The following is a 20,211-nucleotide window of genomic DNA, read 5'->3' as shown; positions in this document are numbered from 1 at the left end:
AGTTTAAAAGCCCATATATTGTTTAATCAGCCAAAGGCTTGGGAGAAGAGGAATATTTTCTCCTGGCACCTGAAGATAATGTAACAAAGGTGCTAGGTGAGTCTTCCACAAGCCACCACATAAAATCCATTAGCACCATCAAAGAATTCTCCACAATCAGCTTTTACCTCTCCATTGTTTTCCTCCGTTGTTTTATTATACTGAGTTAATTCTTTCTGAAAATAAAAATTTTCAAAAGGAAAAGATCAGAGCAGTACCCTTAGTGCTCTGCGGTTGACAGACTTCTAGTTTTGTTCTTGTTCATCAATTTAATGGCTCATCTAGATGGCAACATCTGCCTGGTCCCTTCTATTATTATCAATAGCATTCCTCTGGCTGTCATTAGCAACCATTTTGACCAGCTCTCTAATAGTTGTACACTTTGGACAGCTCTTCTCGCAGAGCCTTCTTTTCTGCTTTCCACTCTAGATGTCTTCCCGACCATGTTCAAAGCATTCATGTAGCCATCCCTGAATCTCTCCATTGTGATACTTACTTACTCTGTAATCCAAACCATGCCTACTCAGAATTCAATGGGTCTTACTCCCAGGTGAGTGGGGTGAGGAATGCAGCCTTAGATCGCCTTATTTCATAGTCCAGTTCTCCCAGGGGATTTATCAGGTATGCTGGATGTTCAGATATGATTTTGACCCAAGTGGTTACAATCATGACATACTGTGAGAGATAACATGACCCAATTCATCCCAGTACATCTCATGCCGAATAATACACCAGAGTTAGTAGGTCATACAGCGGGTGGCGTTGTGGTCTAAACCACTGAGCCTCTTGGGCTTGCCAATCGTAAGGTCAGCGGTTTGAATCCCCACGATGGGGTGAGCTCCCGTTGCTCTGTCTCAGCTTCTGCCAACCGAGCAGTTTGAAAGCATGCCAGTGCAAGTAGATAAATAAGTACCACTGAGGTGGGGAGGTAAACAGTGTTTTCATGTGCTCCGGCTTCTGTCACAGTGTCCCGTTGTGCCAGAAGCAGTTTAGTCCTGCTAGCCACATGACCTGGAAAGCTGTCTGTGGACAAATGCCAGCTCCCTCGTCCTGAAAGCGAGATGAGTGCCACAACCCCATAGTCGCCTTTGACTGGACTTAACCGTCCAGGAGTCCTTTACCTTTACCTTTTACCCTGTGTTTCCTATGTGGTATTTCCTGTTGTGAGATTGTAAAATGTGTTTCCCATTGTGGCTTTGTATGCTGTTCAGAGAGGCCTGACCTCCCCTCCGTCAATCAAACAAATCCTCATTTTCCTGCACACATTTTCTCAAACAGGCATTGTCCGTATGCATTGGCTCAGTAAGAAGAAGAGTTTGGATTTGATATCCCACTTTATCACTACCCAAAGGTGTCTCAAAGCGGCAAACAATCTCCTTTCCCTTCCTCCCCCACAACAAACACTCTGTGAGGTGAGTGGGGCTGAGAGACTTCAGAGAAGTGTGACTGGCCCAAGGTCACCCAGCAGCTGCATGTGGAGGAGCGGAGACGTGAACCCGGTTCCCCAGATTAGGAGTCTACCGCTCTGAACCACTACACCACACATATTAACAAATCCTGTATAGGTCCCACCTTACTATAGTCACTCTAGTATGCTATGTGCAGTGACACGGGTGGTGCTGTGGTCTAAACCGTTGGGTACATCCTGAGTGTCTACATCTGTTGTCACTAACTGGCCTTTCCCCATGCTGTTGAATCCATGACTAAAATATTTGAAGTGGGATTACAGGGGTGTTGACTTACAGCTGCATTACAGACAAAACATGCACACGCATGGACTGTGCGCCATCCCACAGCCTTTCTGCAACTAAAATGTGCACCAGTTGTTCCTGTATTTCCCCCTAATGGCAGCTTTGCTGCACCTGTCCTTGCTCACGCCCCTTCGCACGCCTCTGCCTGCTTCTCTGTTTGCTCACCCACCTACAGAAATAGCCGTTGGTTACGTTTCTGGTATTTCGCAATCCTTTATTTCTTTAAATTCAAGAATTCACTATTTCTTTTCATTGCTAGTTTGACGCTTTGGAGACATCTTTACGTGTAAGTGCACGGACACTGGCGCTGCTCGCTTCGGTCCCCTTGGTACCCTGGAACACAAGAAAAGGGAACATTAGGAAGGGTTTTCAGATGCAGGTAACCATTTTGAGGGCAGCCCCTTTGCGTGGTGAACAGTCACAATTCGTTCAGCCCTCTGTTGCTCTCTGGCCAAAACAGGCCATGCTTGTTTTTGAAAGAATATGAAGACCCTCCAAACCTATTTTGCACCAGCATGTCAAGGTGGAGTATTAAAATAGTCAGGGAAAGAATCATAGAACTGTAGAGTTGAAAGAGACTCTGAGGCTCATCTGGTCCAATCGACTGCAAAGCAGGAAGATGCAGTTGTCCCATACGGGGAATGAACCTGCAACCTTGGCATTATCGGCGCCATGTTCTAACCAACTGAGCTATCCAGGCTCATTTCTCAGAGACAAGAATGGAACACATGGAACACATGAACACAGGTGATCTCTCTTTCAGCTCTCACCTTCAATTCTCTGGTGGTTGTGGGGGTTGGGAAAAGACTAATGGGATGGATCCACACGAAGCTACACTTTGGTCCCAATGAAATGATTTTATTTATTTATTACATTTCTATACTGTCATCCAAAGATCACAGGGCAGTTTACAATATACCGTATTTTTTTGCTCTATAAGACTCACTTTTTCCCTCCTAAAAAGTAAGGGGAAATGTGTGTGCGTCTTATGGAGTGAATGCAAGCTGCGCAGCTATCCCAGAAGCCAGAACAGCAAGAGGGATTGCTGCTTTCACTGCACAGCGATCCCTCTTGCTGTTCTGGCTTCTGATATTCAGAATATTTTTTTTCTTGTTTTCCTCCTCCAAAAACTAGGTGTGTCTTGTCGTCTGGTGTGTCTTATAGAGCGAAAAATACAGTAAAAACAATTCTGTACCAACCTATCAGCATTTATTTACCAAAGCCAGGCTAAATGTATTTCCTCTGGAAGTGCTAAATGGTAGGCTGAGAGGCAACCCTTATCCGAACAGGCTTTGTTTATGTTCTCAGGACGTCGATTGCATGAAGCATATCTTACTGCAATTGTGGGCAGTATGGGCAAGCAGGGACGTGGGTGGTGCTGTGGGTTAAACCACAGAGCCTAGGACTTGCCAATCACTAGGTCGGCGGTTCGAATCCCCGTGATGGGGTGAGCTCCCGTTGCTCGGTCCCTGCTCCTGCCAACCTAGCTGTTCAAAAGCACGTCAAAGTGCAAGTAGATAAATAGGTACCGCTCTGGCGGGAAGGTAAACGCTGTTTCCGTGCACTGTGCTGGTTCACCAGAAGCGGCTTAGTCATGCTGGCCACATGACCCAGAAGCTATACGCTGGCTCCCTCGGCCAATAAAGCGAGATGAGCACCACAACCCCAGAGTCAGCCACGACTGGACCTAATGGTCAGGGGTCCCTTTACCTTTACCTTTTATGGGCAAGCAAGGGATCAAACCCCTACAGGCAAATCTGCCAGGAAAATCTGAAGCCTCCCATATTAAATATCTTTTGGGTGACAGGTCTAATGATATTACGCTGGCCGTGGCAAAGTTTCTTTCGGAAGTCAAAAGAAACAAAGACCATCAAGCTCGAAACAAAACACAATGACCGCCCCAGTTTCTCTCTCTTTTGTGGTTGGCTGTCTTAACTGTATTTTGTTCTGAAATTGTTCTATGGGTCTTTGGACCGCAATAAAGATTTATTTATTATTATACCAAAACACGAAACTGCACTGCATACTACTAACAAACAAAACAGGAACAACCCCCTACTCCACCCGCACACAGTGTAAAAGGCTGTAGATTGTTTAATAAGCCAAAGGCCTGGGAGAAGGGGGATGATTTTGCTTCGGACTTCAAGATATGTAATGAAGGCAACAGGCGAGTCTTCCTGGGGAAAGCATTCTACAAATGGGGAGCCATCGCAGAAAAGGCCTGTTCTCATGTTGCCACCCTCTGGACCTCTCATGTAGGAGGCTCACAAAGAAAGACCTCGGATTATTATTGCAGGGTACAGGTTGGTTCCTACAGGGAAAGGCGGTCCTTGAGGTACTGCAGTCCTGAACCATTTAAGGGTTTGTAGGTCAGAACCAGCACTTTGAATTGGGCCTGCAAACTACTTGGCAGCCAGTGCGGTCAGACCAGGACCTGTGTAATATGATCAAACCATCTTGTCCCAGTGAGCAACCTAGCTGCTGAATTTTGCACCAACTGAAGTTAAGAACCTGTTGATTTCAGTGGGAACTAAATGCGACTCACTTAATCTGGATCCATCCAATTGCCTTACAAGGGAAGCCTCCACACTAGCAGTTTAGTCTGGAATGAACATAATAAAACACTCAGTTTTTATGGGGAATCCAGACAGTGTCATTCATTGTCAACTCATTGTATTCCTACTAAGTCCTCCTGAGCTATAAGTTTCCTGTTCAGATTTCATTGCTTCCTGTCTACTCACAGGACAACCTATCTAAAGTGGGGGGGGCGCCACTTCCACACTAGCTGTTAGCATATTGGCAGTATCCCAGGCACAAATTTCTGCTTGACTTGTACAACTCCCAGTTTTCATCCACTGTTAATGCATTTTTTTATTTTAAAAAAATCAGGTGAGACCTGCTAGGGCCAGCAGAGATGCAAAAACTTTGCTGTTTCAAAGCAGAACTCTTAAGTTTTTGACATTTCTTGGCGGGGTGCTCTATTTACCCCATGGCCAGAGGAGCAAGGCGACACTTCCGGCGGGATCCCCACGAGAGCCCCGCAAAATTACACAGAGGCCTTGCACAATCTCGCAGGGCTCTTGCAAGATCTCGCCGGATCCTGGAAGCCGCTGATGTGCGACCCCAGAAAGGGGGAAGGAGGGAAGGGGGCAGTGGCGCACAACATGTGCACAGTGCAGCGCGTTCCTGTTTTGCCTCAGTCGGTGATATGGGACAGACCTGCCTGTGTGCACAAGTCCCCCTCAGCAATTAATAAGGCAAGAAGGCAACCATGTGCTGGCGGGTAAATCCCTGCAATGCTCACGGAGAGGAGCTATGCTTTGCCTGCCTCCCTGTCTGTGCCTGCTCATTTTGGAGCTAGGTTGCTCTGCCACTTTTGCCGGGACAGGGATCCCCACGGAAGCTGGCGCCTACATGGGGACGCCTGGTTGCACCCTCTCAGAATTTTGTGCCCAGCGCCACAGCCCCTCTGGCTACGCCACTGAGGCTTGCTTTAAAACCTCTCCCCAATGCTCCAGCTTTGTATGTACAGTGGTACCTCTGGTTATGTACTTCATTCGTTCCGGAGGTCTGTTCTTAACCTGAAACTGTTCTTAACCTGAAGCACCACTTTAGCTAATGGGGCCTCCTGCTGCTGCCGCGCCGCCGGAGCACGGTTTCTGTTCTCATCCTGAAGCAAAGTTCTTAACCCGCGGTACTATTTCTGGGTTAGTGGAGTCTGTAACCTGAAGTGTATGTAACCTAAAGCGTATGTAACCTGAGGTACCACTGTACAGGGAGCAATTAACATGGGGAGCCCACCTTCCGCTTCAAATGGTGCAGCTCAGTAGCAGGTTTCTACTCATGTGCTTTAGCTGTCAACCTCTGAAGCTGAGGTTGACCGCAAAGCGGGAATGAAAACCATCACAGCACAGTAAAGCTACAGCAGAGCAGTATTCGTCTCCTACCTTTTGGCTGCCACGTGATCACGCATAATCGGGGCCCTTTCTTTCACATGGAGGTCTTGAAAAGAAGTCTGGACTTGGGCCTCCGCAAATATGCGAGATGCACGCCATTTCTTCTCCCGGGGTATTTCGACAAACGAGGTCTGGACCTGGGCTTCAGCAAACGCAGGAGCTTTCGACTTTTTCGGCACTTTAGAAACTTGTTTTGGTTTCTTCCCTTCAGGTTTCGTCGCCTCTGCAATCTCCACCTGGCTGTCTTCCAGCTTTGGGAATAAAGGTAAATCCTCGAGGTGAAGCTGAAGTTGGTCAGTTTGCTTTTGAACCTCGGCCTCCTCTCGTGTGGTCCATAATTCCAGCAGTGTTTTTTCCATCGAAGCTCTTTTCTGCTCTGCAAGGTCAGAGTGCTGCTCCTCTGCGTACAGCGATGCAGGTGAGGGTGGTCGAACTGGGCTGGGAATTTCTGATGCAGCAGGAGATGCAGGAGTGTATGGTAAGACAGGAGAAACAGCGGAGTGGGAGGAAGCTGGAGAAGCAGCAGGGCGAGAGAGGGCAGGAGAGACAGTGCGAGAGAGGGCAGGAGAGACAGCAGTGCGAGAGTGGGCGGGAGAGGCAGTGCGAGAGAGGGCAGGAGAGACAGCAGTGCGAGAGTGGGCGGGAGAGACAGTGGTGCGAGAGTGGGCGGGAGAGACAGCAGTGCGAGAGAGGGCAGGAGAGACAGCAGTGCGAGAGTGGGCAGGAGAGACAGCGGTGCGAGAGAGGGCAGGAGAGACAGCGGTGCGAGAGAGGGCGGGAGAGACAGCAGTGCGAGAGAGGGCGGGAGAGACAGCAGTTTGTGATGGAACAGGGCTCAAAGATGTGTGTGATGAGACAGGAGTTACAACTTTGGCACTTGCCAAACTGGTCTTTGAAGACTGCTCCTGCGCTATGGGTAATTCTTCTGGTGTCTGCATATCAGGCTGGGAGGTCTGGTCCTTGCTGTCACTTGGTGATGGGGGAAGTGACTTTGGAACATCCACTGGCTTCATCGTCTCGGGCATTTCAGGTAAGGAAGTTGGCTCCTTAGGTTCAATTGGGGGAGGAAATTCAGGAGCTGTATCTACTGAGTCAGGCATGGGTGACTGTATTGGGCTTTCAGCTTGTGATGGGAGAAGCACCTCCTTGGTGCCCTGTGGCAAATCTGCCAGGGAACTTTGCATCTCAGCGTCAGCTCGCTCTTTTTTCCGCCATATGTCAGAGAAGGAGGTTTGCACCTGGTTGTCAATTCTGCCTGGAGGATGAGCCTCCTTTATCTCAATCACAGCTGGCTCAATTGGGCTTTCAGACTGTGGTAGGAGGGGCACTACCTTGGTGACCTGTGGCAAATCTCCCAGAGAACTTTGTATTTCAGCATCCGCTTGTTCTTTTTCCCGCCATGTGTCAGAGAAGGAGGTTTGCACCTGGTTGTCCATTCTGGTCGGAGGAGGAGCCTCCTTTATCTCAACCACAGCTGGCTCAATTGGGCTTTCAGACTGTGGTAAATTTCCCAGGGAACTTTGTATTTTAGCATCCGCTCGCTCTTTTTTCTGCCATATGTCAGAGAAGGAGGTTTGCACCTGGTTGTCCATTCTGGTCGGAGGACGAGCCTCTTTTATCTCAACCACAGCTGGCTCAATTGGGCTTTCAGACTGTGGTAGCAGAGGCACCTCCTTGGTGCCTTGTGGCAAATCTGCCAGGGAACTTTGCATCTTAGCATCCGCTCGTTCTTTTTTCCGCCATATGTCAGAGAAGGAGGTTTGCACCTGGTTGTCCATTCTGGCTGGAGGAGCAGCCTCTATAATCTCAACCAAAGCTGGCTCAATTGGGCTTTCAGGCTGTGGTAGGAGGGGCACCACCTTGGTGACTTGTGGCAAATCTGCTAAGGAACTTTGCATCTTAGCATCCGCTCGTTCTTTTTTCCGCCATATGTCAGAGAAGGAGGTTTGCACCTGGTTGTCCATTCTGGCTGGAGGAGCAGCTTCTTTTATCTCAACCTCAGGTGGCTCAGTTGGGCTTTCAGGCTGTGGTATGAGGGGCACCACCTTGGTGACTTGTGGCAAATCTGCCAGGGAACTTTGCATCTTAGCATCCGCTCGTTCTTTTTTCCGCCATATGTCAGAGAAGGAGGTTTGCACCTGGTTGTCAATTCTGCAATCCTGAGCAGCCTCTTTTATCTCAACCTCAGGTGGCTCAGTTGGGCTTTCAGGCTGTGGTAGGAGGGGCACCACCTTGGTGACTTGTGGCAAATCTGCCAGGGAACTTTGCATCTTAGCATCCGCTCGTTCTTTTTTCCGCCATATATCAGAGAAGGAGGTTTGCACCTGGTTGTCCATTCTGCCTGGAGGACGAGCCTCTTTTATCTCAAGCTCAGGTGGCTCAGTTGGGCTTTCAGGCTGTGGTAGGAGAGGCACCACCTTGGTGACTTGTGGCAAATCTGCCAGGGAACTTTGCATCTCAGCATCCACTCGTTCTTTTTTCCGCCATATGTCAGAGAAGGAGGTTTGCACCTGGTTTTCCATTCTGGCTGGAGGAGGAGCCTCCTTTATCTCAAGCTCAGCTGGCTCAAGTGGGCTTTCAGACTGTGGTGGGAGAAGAGGCACAACCTTGTTGCCCTGTGGCAAATCTGCCAGGGAACTTTGCATCTCAGCATCCACTCGTTCTTTCTTCCACCACCTGTCAGAGAAGGAGGTTTGCACCTGGTTGTCAATTCTGCCTGGTAGAGGAGCCTCTTCCATCTCAAGCATAGGTGGCTCAATTGGGCTTTCAGACTGTGGTGGGAGAAAAGGTTCTTCCATGGGTTCTGGCACATCTATCCAAGAAGTTTGCTTCTGAGCATTATGGAGTTCTTTTGCCTTCCAAATGTCAAGGAGAGAGGTTTGCATCTGAGCATCCAGTAGGGCTGGTGGAGGAGACTGTTCTTCCTCAGGCATGAAGTAGTCAGATGGGCTTTCAGACTGTGGTGAGAGAAAAGGATCTTCCACATCTGTTGGGAAATCCATCCAAGAAGTTTGGATCTGGGCATCATGGAGCTGTTTTGCCTTCCATATGTCAAGAAGGGAGGTTTGTGACTGGATGTCCTTTTGTGATGAGGGGAAAGCTTCTGATTCTTCCTCGTCAAATTCCAGTGAAGTTTGCTGTTGAACATCAGAATGCAAGCGTGATGAACGCCACGAGCTCCCCGCAGGTATTTCAACATTTGAGGTTTGCACTTCAGCATTGGTTGGTTGCGCCAGAGGAGGCTCTTTTTGTGCCTCTAGGAAATCAGAGATGGAGCGTTGTGCCTGAGTACCAGTTCCCACTTCAAAGTCACTTTGTAATGGGGGGAAATATGTTCCTTCAGGATCCGTTAAGTCTGTCTCAGATGCCTTCTGCTGCATGTAGTCTTTTGATTTCCCCAGATCAAGAAAAGATGTCTGCACCAGCTTGTCAACCTGTTCAGTGGGAGAAGGCCTGATTCCTTGCTGTAGAATTTTGTCTACTGAAGTCTGTGTTTCAATATCCATTTGTTCCTTTGCTTTCCAAAAGTCAAAATCTGATGTTTGTGCATGGCTATCAACTAGTAATCCATGAGGGAACTCCTCTGTTTCGGCTTCATCGAAGCCGCAAGTCTGGTTCTGGGCTTCAGCTAACTCTCTTGCTCGCCATATTTCAAGCAAGGATGTTTGGGTCTGGTTGGCCTTCTGCACTTGGGGAAAGGATTCCGCTTTTTCCACGGGTACTTTAAGCCCTGAAGTCTGCACCTGAGCTTCGGTTTGCAAACGTGATTCACGCCACTTGTTTCCATATGGTATTTCAACATGCGATGTTTGTACCTCACTGTCAATTGTTGGCGTCCAAAGAGGCTCTTTTTGAGAGGCTGATGTCTGAACTTCTGGGAGTTCGTGATACCATTTACGGATCTGAGCTTCCATCACCTGTGGGGTAATAAGGTACTCCTTCCCTTCTGTTAAAGGTTCCTGATTATCATCCCCACCCTCAATCAATGACAAAGAAGAGTACTTTTGAAAATCAGTGTCTGAGACCTTCTTCTGGGGTTCAGCATGTGACATGGAAGCGTAGCTTTGGAAATCACTGTCCAATATCTTCTCTGGAGTTTTTGCAAATGATGCAGAATGGGACTTTGGGAAATCAGTGTCTGAGGTCCTCTCCTGGGGTTTGATATATGACGCAGAAGAGGACTTTCGGAAGAGAGTGTCTGTTGACCTATCTGACAAAAGTTTATTGATGAGTTCTACCTCAGATGTTTGTATCTGGGCCTCCTTGGTTGTTGACTTGGGAGAAAGCAACCTTGCCAGTTCATAATCTGAGGTTCTAAGCACTTGTGCCGAAGATGGACGCTTCTTCAGCAGCAGCTCATCACTTAAGATCTGGCCTTGGACCTCGGAGTTTGACCAAGAAGAAGCCTTCCTCAGTAATTCAGGACTTGAAGTTTGCATGTGGGGTTCACCCACTGACAGAGAGGAAGCTTTCTTTAGTAACTCGGCACGGGAAGCTGATTCCATGCTCTGAATCCGGGATAGCAAAGAAAGCTTCTTTAGCAGTTCAATGGTGGAGGTTTGCACCTGTGCATCAGATCGTGGCTGTAATGTATGCCATTGCTTCCACTGCCGAAGCAATGTCTCAGATGTCTGCATAGCTCTTTCAGCCCGTTCAGACGGCAGAGGTGCCTCTTCTATAGAAAAAAGGGATTCCACTTCTCCTGCTGTCTCCTCGCCTTTTCCTAACCCAAGCATTGGCCGTTGTTCTGTCATTGAAGCAAAGGACGTTTGCACCTGGGCCGCAGTATTTAACCGCGCAGAACGCCAGTCGTTGCCAGGCGGTATTTCCACAGGTAAAGTTTGTACCCCAGTATCAATATATACGGGATATATCGCGCTTTGTTCTATCACTGATGACTGGGGTGATAGCTTACTCTGGGGCTCAGAAGAGGATGCATACTCTCTTTCTGACATGTAGTCCGAAAACGAAGTCTGCAGCTGAATGTCGATTTCCGAAGGAACTCTTATGTCAAGATGTGAGGTCTGCACCTGGGCCTCAGATAACATGGGCAGAGAAGGAAACTTCTCTAACAACTCTAGATAGGAAGAAGAGGACAGGGCAGATCCTGCAAAAGATGCCACAGACCTCCTTTCTGGCAACGAGCTGAACGAGGTTTGGGCATGCATCTCCTTTTCTCCAGGTAACGAAAGCAAGGATGTTTGCACCTGAGCTTCCGCCTCTCTTGGCAATTCCATAAATGAAGTTTGCACTTGAGCGTCATTTTCTACCGGGGTTGGAGACCGCAGGGAGAGAAATGAAGTTTGCGCCTGGGCCTCCCTTCCTCTTGGTAGGCTCGAAAACGAGGTTTGGACCTGAACGTCTGCCTCGGATGACGTCTCTATCTCTGGAATGAGTATAGCCGTCCTTGAGGTTTGCTGCTCTACTTCTTTGTGTAATCGAGACCACCTCCACCTATTTCCTTCTGGGATATCCACTTTTGAAGTTTGTATCTCATTCTCAACATACAAGCCATCTTCCTGTTTGGGGAAAGAAATAGTATGTATGTATGACCACCGACACCTTACATTCAAAATAAGAGTTGACTTATGAAGTTAAAGAGACACCCTTTTTGCCCAACCTGACAGATGATAGGCAGGCAAGGGTCTGGGCTCTTAACCAGATGCATTACTTGAAAGCCCTTAGGATGGGTGAGAGCGGGGAAGAACATAATGTGAGAAATTGGCAGCCCAACCTGACAGATGCATATTCTTGCTAGTTAGCATCAGAAGGGGCTAAGTCCGCAGAGCTGTATTGCTGATAGGTAGATAGACCATAGAAAAACAATTGGTAGAGAGGACTCTGTGTGATGCCATTTCCCCTTCCTCTCCTGGAGAGGAAGGAGCATATAGCACTTCCTGTTCCTCTCACTCTGCCTTGGACCAGAGTTGGATGCTCTGAAACTGACACATGCCTGAAGCTGGTTATACTGTAATATTTTGCCTGCATAGTTTTTACTGATAGAACCAATGCATGATTATAAAGTTAATCTTACTTTTACACTTATTTTACAAGTTGTTGCCTGATTTTTTTAAGTTAAAATTTCACAGAGATATATCAAACATGAATCATAAAAACAAGATTCCAAGGAATCTCCTGGACTTCCGTCCTCCCCTTTGTGGGTCCTATTATAAATCATTTCCCCCTGCATCTTTTATTATGATCCAAATCTTTTACATCTTCACTGTATCCAGAATTCGCCCTTAAACTACAAGTGATATTCTAATCCTACTAAGGATTTTAACTGTTTACAGTGGTCTTTTAAGATAAATTATAAATTTTCCCCATTCCATATTAAAATTTTGGTCTTCCTGATTTCTGATTCTTCCGGTCATTTTAGCCATTTCAGTGTAGTCCATCACCTTCATCTGCCATTCTTCTCTGGTAGGAAATTTATCTTCTTTTTATCTCTGGAAAGTTGTTGCCTGGTTCTTTATTAAGCAGGGTAAGAGGAGGGAAGCCAGCTTACTTCATAAACGTAAAGGGACCCCTGACCATTAGGTCCAGTCATGACCGACTCTGGGGTTGCGGTGCCCATCTCGCTTACTGGCCGAGGGAGCCGGCGTACAGCTTCCGGGTCATGTGGCCAGCATGCCTAAGCCGCTTCTGGCGAACCAGAGCAGCACACAGAAACGCCGTTTACCTTCCCGCCGGAGCAGTACCTATTTATCTACTTGCACTTTGACATGCTTTCGTACTGCTAGGTTGGCAGGAGCTGGGACCGAGCAATGGGAGCTCACCCCGTTGCGGGGATTCGAACCGCCGACTTTCTGATCGGCAAGTCCTAGGCTCTGTGGTTTAACCAACAGTGCCACCCACATCCTGGACTCAAAACAAGGTTTTACAGCCTAATTCCTATGCTTTTACTTTTACTGCCAAGGATGGGACTTGGAAACTCTGTTGAACCCACACATGTGGGAGCCTGGAGGGATAAATAGCAATTAATATATCCTCTCCTTGTTAGGATTGCCCTACTCGCATGTAGGACCCTGGCAGAAACACATGCCCAACTGGCATGTTCTCTCCCTCCTGGTCGATCGTTCGGGAGCTTCAAAAGCTTTCTCCAAACCGAACAGCACAGCGACTGATACCAAGAGGCATTAGCAAGCTTAGGGATCCTGCAGAGTATCTGCAGTTCGCGTAGCAGACTCAATAGCTCAGCATTTTGGCTAATCTGCTTTTTTTTACATATAATACACTCGGAGCATTCTGACTTAGCTCCTTCCTCTTTCTCATCAGACAGCAAAGAGAAAGAAACAAAGGACAATAGTCCTACATTCCGGAACACAGTAGTACAAAACTTCCTGTCTCCGTCACTTCCCACACTGTGGAATGAAAACATACACCATCCTGTGTTCGACAACAATCCCATGACTGCAAGCACGGAGCAAGAATCCTAACACTCCTACCCATAGCACACATAAATGCTACTATTCTTTTTACGCTGCACTGAACTGGTGATTTAGCAACCAAAAAGAGCTAAGCAGTCGTGTCAGTTCTGAGCATACACACACTATAGATATTCCCTCTACCTGAGAAATCCTCTCTAGCTTCAGCCTTCATCCTCTACAACCCACTGTATGCTTTGCGGAAAGCCATGGCAATTAACCAGGCCTAAAACTGATGCAGTGGGAGAAAATTATATGAATATGATATATCAGTGGTACCTAACACAGAGTAAAGGGGCAAAAATGTATAAATCTAAATAAAATAAGTGTTGGAAATGTAAAAGAACATTATTTTTATCATATGTGGTGGTCTTGTAGTAAGGTTAAAGCTTACTGGTAAATGATATATAATGAATTGAAAAAGATGTTTAAAATAACATTTGTTTAAAAACAAAACAAAAAAACACCCAGAAGCCTTCCTTTGGGGAATTATAGGGACAGAACTACCCAAGCTGTATAGAAATTTATTCATGTATGCGACTACAGCGGCAAGACTGTTCCTTGCTCAAAAATGGAAAGAAGAAGAAATCCCAAATAAGAAGTATGGGTACAAAAACTTGTGGGATATGCAGAAATGGCAAAACTTACCAGAAAAATAAGAAATCCAGATAACAAACTTTTTATAAAAGAATGGAAATGGTTTATTGGATATTTACAAATAAACTGTAAACAGATAAGAACATCGGCAGGATTCTTGCAATAACCTGCAGTTTTATAATACAGTGCCATTGTGGGCAGGTGGGGATTCAGTACTGTGTCACCTCCACAACTGAGACCATGAGCACACACCTGACTTCCCACAGTAGGCAGGATGTTGTCCTGCGATGGGGCGTGGGGTGTGTGGACATTAAGGACTGCAGTGTCTAATTTTGTGTTGTGCCATGCCTCCCCCAGCGATGGTGTTTTACGTTGCAAACCCCCCCCCCCCAAGCCTGCCATGGTGGCCATTTTGTAACTTCTCAAAATGGGCCCAAAAGGTTGGTGACCCCAGGAGCAACAAAATTTTTAAATCTTTGCTCTTTGACCACCACAAATTAACACACCTTCCTCAAATGTGTTGGTATGAAAGACTATATCTGTATTCCACCTGAAACAAATGTTCTCTAAGCAGTCCATCTGAATTAGGGATGGCAATATAATGAAGATATAGAATAAATTACCGGGTCCTGGCCTGGCTCTATCTCTGAGGGGTCTGGTTCTGACGGGTCTAGCTCTGAGGGAGGCTTGAATTGCTCAGACGAAGCAATATTAAGGCTGAAAGACACAAGGCAACAAAATAATTTCAGGGCTTGTAGGACAGACAGTGATAGTAACCAAAACTTTAATATGTATTAACGGATGTGAAAATGTTTTCTTAAAGTGGGGGATAAGAGGGGATGTCCAAGTCAGAACAATTTCGTCCATAAATGCAGGCCACCCAGAATTCCTCCAACTTGCCCTATGGTCCTGATGACTCCCAGCAACACAGCTGGCTATCACTGGTGGAAAACCTACTATGTCTCTCTCTTACAAATGTAACTTCAACTTGTGCTAGGGAACCCAATCTGATTGCTAGTGTTCTTGCCTGCTATTGCAGACACACAACGCACCACACTGAGGGCCTCTGTTTTACTGGGCAGTATTTGCATTTTTTAGGTTGCACAAGCAGGTGTCACAATGCAGAGTAACACTTGCCTCAAATAAGTCACCTCCTTCAAGCATGCATTGTTCAGCTCCATTGTTCTCACCTGGGGTGAATAGTTTATGCAAAATATATGCAACTGGGTGACTTGCTCTTCAACAAGCTCTCCATACCCTACAGTTTTAACTTGCAAGCAGTTTGATGAAACCCATATAATGGGTTGGTACATTCACTAAATTCCTGTTCTGTATCAATGAGACATACATCTCATGCCTGGGCCAAACATCCAAAGGGCGTACATGGTTCCCTTGCGTTCACTAAGAAAAGGGAGGTGTAGCTCACCATGTTGAAGACTGCGTTTCTGGTGGGCCAGTACAACAGAAAAATTTTCTCCAGCCTCCTATAAAAACAGACAGAAGTAAAAATAAGCTTTAGCCTGTGTTTCTCACAGGAATCCATCCTCAAAACCAGATAGGAACATATGATGTCCCTACCATCTGCCAAGGCTATAATAAAAACTAGGTTGTGGGATATTGAACGCCAGGAACTTACAGTAGCAGCAAAGAAAACATGCTCCCCTCTTTATTTTCAACTTTCTTGGGCTCATGAAACTAACCATAATTACCTTGAATTTTTGCTTAACCCTCAAGAAAGAAGGGCATTTTCGCTGGCCATTCAAATCCATGAAACCTCCTTTGGGGAAGGTTCTCAGGCAGGGTGGAAGAAGAAAGAACTTGCCCATGTGAAGACCACCGGGTGGAAACCCTTACACACATGGTTCTTAATTGTGAACTATATGCTGATCTCCGTCAGCAATTTCTAGATCAACTCTGCATCCCCAAATGGAAACCAGAGTTGGAGGTCATACATTTTCTATTACTGGGGAATGATCAGGAGCTCACCAAGTTAGTGGCTAAATATCTCAAAATACACTGCAGACATCTGATCTCCCTGGAGACCAAGAGATGTGACACTAGACTGCTCTGCCTCCTTTCTTTTAGCAAAGGTTTTGTGCCACTGGGGAAGGGGTAATTCTGTATTGATTTGTTTTGGATGTTTGTATGTGATGCCAATAAAAGGTTTACAGTGGTGCCTCGCAAGACGAAATTAATCCGTTCCGTGAGGCTCTTCGTATAGCGGTTTTTTCGTCTTGCGAAGCAAGCCCATTGACAGCTTAGCGGATTAGCGCTATTAGCGGTTTAGCGGCTTTTAGCGGATCAGCTGATAAGCGGCTTAGCGGCTTAGGAAAAGGGGAAAAAAGGGGGGGAAACCCCGCAGGAACTCGCAAGACATTTTCGTCTTGCGAAGCAAGCCCATAGGGAAATTCGTTTTGCGAAGCGCCTCCAAAACGGAAAACCCTTTCGTCTAGCGGGTTTTCCGTCTTGCGAGGCGTTCGTCTTGCGGGGCACCACTGTACTAATTAATTAAAATGAAGAACCTACTGGATCAGGCCAAGGGCCCATCTACTCCAGCATCCTGTTGTCATAGTGCCCAACAAGATGCCTACGAGAAGAAGCCTGCAAGCATGACCCGAATTTCCCTGTAGTGAGGGTCTGGATTAAGTGAGCCTCAATCATGCCTATTAGAGTCTTCAAATGTTGAAGGACATGTGGGTCCAGAATTGGCCTCCACAGTCACTTACGGACTCATTGTTAAAACCGTGTTTATGGAAGACAAATCTTACTCGGCTACGAGTGATCGCCTAAGAAGAAGAATCCAGAAGCACACTAAACTCCCTTTATAGTGATCAGGTCTCTGAGTGCCAATCCATATACAGTGGTACCTCGGTTTACAAACTTAATCCGTTCCGGAAGTCCGTTCTTAAACCAAAACCGTTCTTAAACTGAGGTACACTTTCTCTAATGAGGCCTCCCACTGCCGGTACCCTTCCACTGTTCAGCTTCCGTTCTTATCTTTTTTAAAAAAATAAAATATTTATTAAGGTTTTGAAGGTTACAAATAAAACAGAAAAACACCAAATTAAACAAAAAACAAAAAATGTATCACATTAAAAGAAAAAGAATACCATACAAATAAGAAAAAAAGAGAAACAAAAACGGTCAAATAAAAAAGAAAAGCAAAAGCAAAAAACACATCAAACCTTCACATAGTATATATTTCATTTGCTTGTTTCCTTGACCTCCTCCCACCTCCCTTTTTTGTATTCTAATTCAATTAAATATTTCAGCAAATCCTTTCCCTCTTTTTCTCCTTAAAATTAATATATCTATTTGAACCTAAACTCTTAAAACATTTCCACTAGGGTCATAAAAATTTCATTCCACGATTTTTCTCTCTGATCAGCTTCCGTTCTTAGACCAAGGTAGAGTTTGCAATCCGGGACACTACTTCTGGTTTTACGGAGTTTGTAAACCAAATTGTTCATAAACAGGGCTGTTCTTAAACCGAGGTACCACTGTAGAAGGTAAAACAGCATCAACCGTACACAATAAGAAGCAGCAACAGGCTGGGTTGAACCCCAAGATTTGCAGAAGTCGAAAAAAAATCGCTTTGGGGAGGTCCCCCCAAAACCCCAAACAGAACTATGTGTGCTTGGGGAACATGGAATGCCGATTTGACTGTTGGGAGGGCGGGGGGGGGGGAGACCAGAGAATGGGAGAGAACAAGAGAGAGCAGGAGAGGCAGCAACATTTTATTGCAGGTCTCACTTGGCCTTCTTAAAACCTACTTCAGCCGGCTACAGATGATGGGAGTTGTAGTCCAACAAACTGTGGCATGGTGCTGTGGTCTAAACCACAGAGCCTAGGGATTGCCGATCAGAAGGTCGGTGGTTTGAATCCCCGCGACGGGGAGGCTCTACAACGGTATCCTTCACAGGGCAATAACCCCCGACAGCTTTAACCCTAACACACACACACACACCCCATTGAAAGACGTGGGTTAAATCACAGAGCCTAGGGTTTGCTGATCAGAAGGTCGGCGGTTCGAATCCCCGTGACGGGGTGAGCTCCCGTTGCTCTGTCCCTGCTCCTGCCAACCTAGCAGTTCGAAAGCACATCAAAGTGCAAGTAGATAAATAGGTACCACTCCGGCGGGAAGGTAAACGGCGTTTCCGTTCGCTGCTCTGGTTCGCCAGAAGAGGCTTAGTCATGCTGGCCACATGACCCGGAAGCTGCACTCCAGGTCCCTCGGCCAATAAAGCGAGATGAGCGCCGCAACCCCAGAGTCGGCCACGACTGGACCTAACGGTCAGGGGTCCCTTTACCTTTACCTAACCTGTGGCCACCCGAAGTTCAGAAAGAGATACAGTGGTACCTCGGGTTAAGTACTTAACTCGTTCCGGAGGTCTGTTCTTTTTTTCTTTTTTTTCCATATAATTTTTATTATTAAACATAAAACAAAACAAACGACAACAACAACGAAAAATAATGTATATATATACAATAGTTTCACATCATTTTCATCACTTCTTTTTCTTTCGTACTTCCCTCAGCTGTCCCGTAAATCATCCGTATTCGTCACTTTCATTACGCATTCCTCGGACTAATGGATAAGGCATCAGCCTCCGGAGGTCTGTTCTTAACCTGAAACTGTTAACCTGAAGCACCACTTTAGCTAATGGGGCCTCCCGCTGCCGCTGTGCCACGGGAGCACAATTTCTGTTCTCATCCTGAAGCAAAGTTCTTAACCCGAGGTACTATTTCTGGGTTAGCAGAGTCTGTAACCTGAAGCATCTGTAACCTGAAGCGTCTGTAACCCAAGGTACCACTGTACTCAGGATTTCACATGGTTTCTTCACAGGTAGACTTCCTCTGAATATGGAGGCTCTACACCAGTATCCTTCACAGGGCAATAACCCTCGACAGCTTTAACCCTAACACACACACCCATTGAAAGACGTGGGTTATAAATCACAGAGCCTAGGGTTTGCTGATCAGAAGGTCGGCGGTTCGAATCCCCGTGACGGGTTGAGCTCCCGTTGCTCTGTCCCTGCTCCTGCCAACCTAGCAGTTCGAAAGCACGTCAAAGTGCAAGTAGATAAATAGGTCTGCAGGAAGGTAAACGGCGTTTCCGTGCGCTGCTCTGGTTCGCCAGAAGTGGCTTAGTCAGAAGTGGCCTCAGCCAGTAAAGCGAGATGAGCGCCGCAACCCCAGAGTCGGCCATGACTGGACCCAACGGTCAGGCGTCCCTTTACCTAACCTGTGGCCACCCGAAGTTCAGAAAGAGATACAGTGGTACCTCGGGTTAAGTACTTAATTTGTTCCGGAGGTCCGTTCTTAAGCTGAAACTGTTCTTAACCTGAAGCACCACTTTAGCTAAAACCACTGCACAGCCAGAGCACGATTTCTGTTCTCACCCTGAAGCAAAGTTCTTAACCCGAGGTACTATTTCTGGGTTAGCGGAGTCTGTAACCTGAAGCATCTGTAACCTGAAGCGTCTGTAACCCGAGGTACCACTGTACTCAGGATTTCACCTGGTTTCTTCACAGGTAGACTTCCTCTGAATATGGAGGCTCTCCACCGGTATCCTTCACAGGGCAATAACCCCCGACAGCTTTAACCCTAACATCCCTCCCCCCTCCACTGAAAGACGCTCACCTCTTTTCTTCCCCATGTTTTGCACACCCAGTGTAGCCCCGCATGCAGTTGTTAACTCGGCAGCAGCCGGGCGTTACTTGCTGCCGGCTCCCCCTTGGGCCCGACACTGAGCGCGCCCAGCATCCCTCCGCTCCAGCCAGGAGACGGGCTCTGAGCGACGGCGGGCGTGACGTCACCCAGAGGCTTTTTGACGTCACGCGGGCAGGATTCCGCTGTTGCGCCCCGTCCTCCTCCTCCTCCTCGCAACTAAGCGCAGCGAAAGGGGGCTGCTTCCCGTGGCGGATCCAGCTCCGTCCAAGAACGTGCGCTTTAGCAGCCCTCGCGTCCAGCCACTGCGGTGCAAAATTTGGTGGGGGAGAATCGGAAATCGAAGCCAGCTCCGGTTCAAAATTCGGTTTGGCAAGGATTTCAACTGGATTCAAGTTCGTGTGTCTGATCGCAGTCCTCCCCCATCCAGCTCCCTTACCTGGGAAGGACTAGATCCTGGCATCTTCGGATAAAAAGCAGTATAAAAGTTGAAACAAACAAATAAATATGCCTCCCTGTGTCTGAATTTCAGAATCCTAGTCTTGCAGAGTTGGAAGGGACCCGTGAGTCATGCAGGAATGAATCTGCCCTCAAGCGTCCCTGACCGGTGACCTGCTTTATTATTATTTTTTTTAAGAATATTTATTAAGATTTTACCAAATCATAAATACCAAAAATACATAATCAAACAAAAAGAAAGATAAAATACAAAAAAAACAAAAAACAAAAAAATGAACAAAAAAGAAATTAAAACAAATCCACTTTTTTAAT

General features: G+C 46.7%; 1 protein-coding gene across 4 annotated transcripts; it reads right to left on the bottom strand.

Moving 5' to 3' along the window:
* Nucleotides 1–1,983: 1,983 nt before the first annotated feature.
* LOC309327144 (uncharacterized protein) lies at nucleotides 1,984–19,573 on the bottom strand. 4 transcript variants are annotated; one of them, XM_081836218.1, is made up of 6 exons: nucleotides 19,414–19,573; nucleotides 15,197–15,254; nucleotides 14,394–14,487; nucleotides 5,738–11,265; nucleotides 4,336–4,392; nucleotides 1,984–2,123 (listed from the first exon to the last, which is right to left on the bottom strand). In XM_081836218.1, exons 1-5 carry the CDS (start codon nucleotides 19,427–19,429, stop codon nucleotides 4,380–4,382), a joined length of 5,709 nt encoding a protein of 1,902 aa, XP_081692344.1. In that variant the 5' UTR covers nucleotides 19,430–19,573; the 3' UTR covers nucleotides 1,984–2,123; nucleotides 4,336–4,379. The 4 variants fall into 4 exon arrangements, with proteins under 4 accessions (XP_081692344.1, XP_081692345.1, XP_081692343.1 ...); XM_081836219.1 differs by lacking the exon at nucleotides 4,336–4,392 and having other exon boundaries at nucleotides 5,738–7,398; nucleotides 7,801–11,265; XM_081836217.1 differs by lacking the exon at nucleotides 4,336–4,392 and having other exon boundaries at nucleotides 5,738–7,956; nucleotides 7,987–11,265.
* Nucleotides 19,574–20,211: the final 638 nt, after the last annotated feature.

Source organism: Podarcis erhardii, assembly GCF_964252035.2.
Source record: "Podarcis erhardii genome assembly, chromosome: 13".
Taxonomy (NCBI): Eukaryota; Metazoa; Chordata; class Lepidosauria; order Squamata; family Lacertidae; genus Podarcis; species Podarcis erhardii.
Note: the sequence above shows the minus strand (reverse complement) of the source record. Positions and strands in the feature narration are given on the sequence as shown.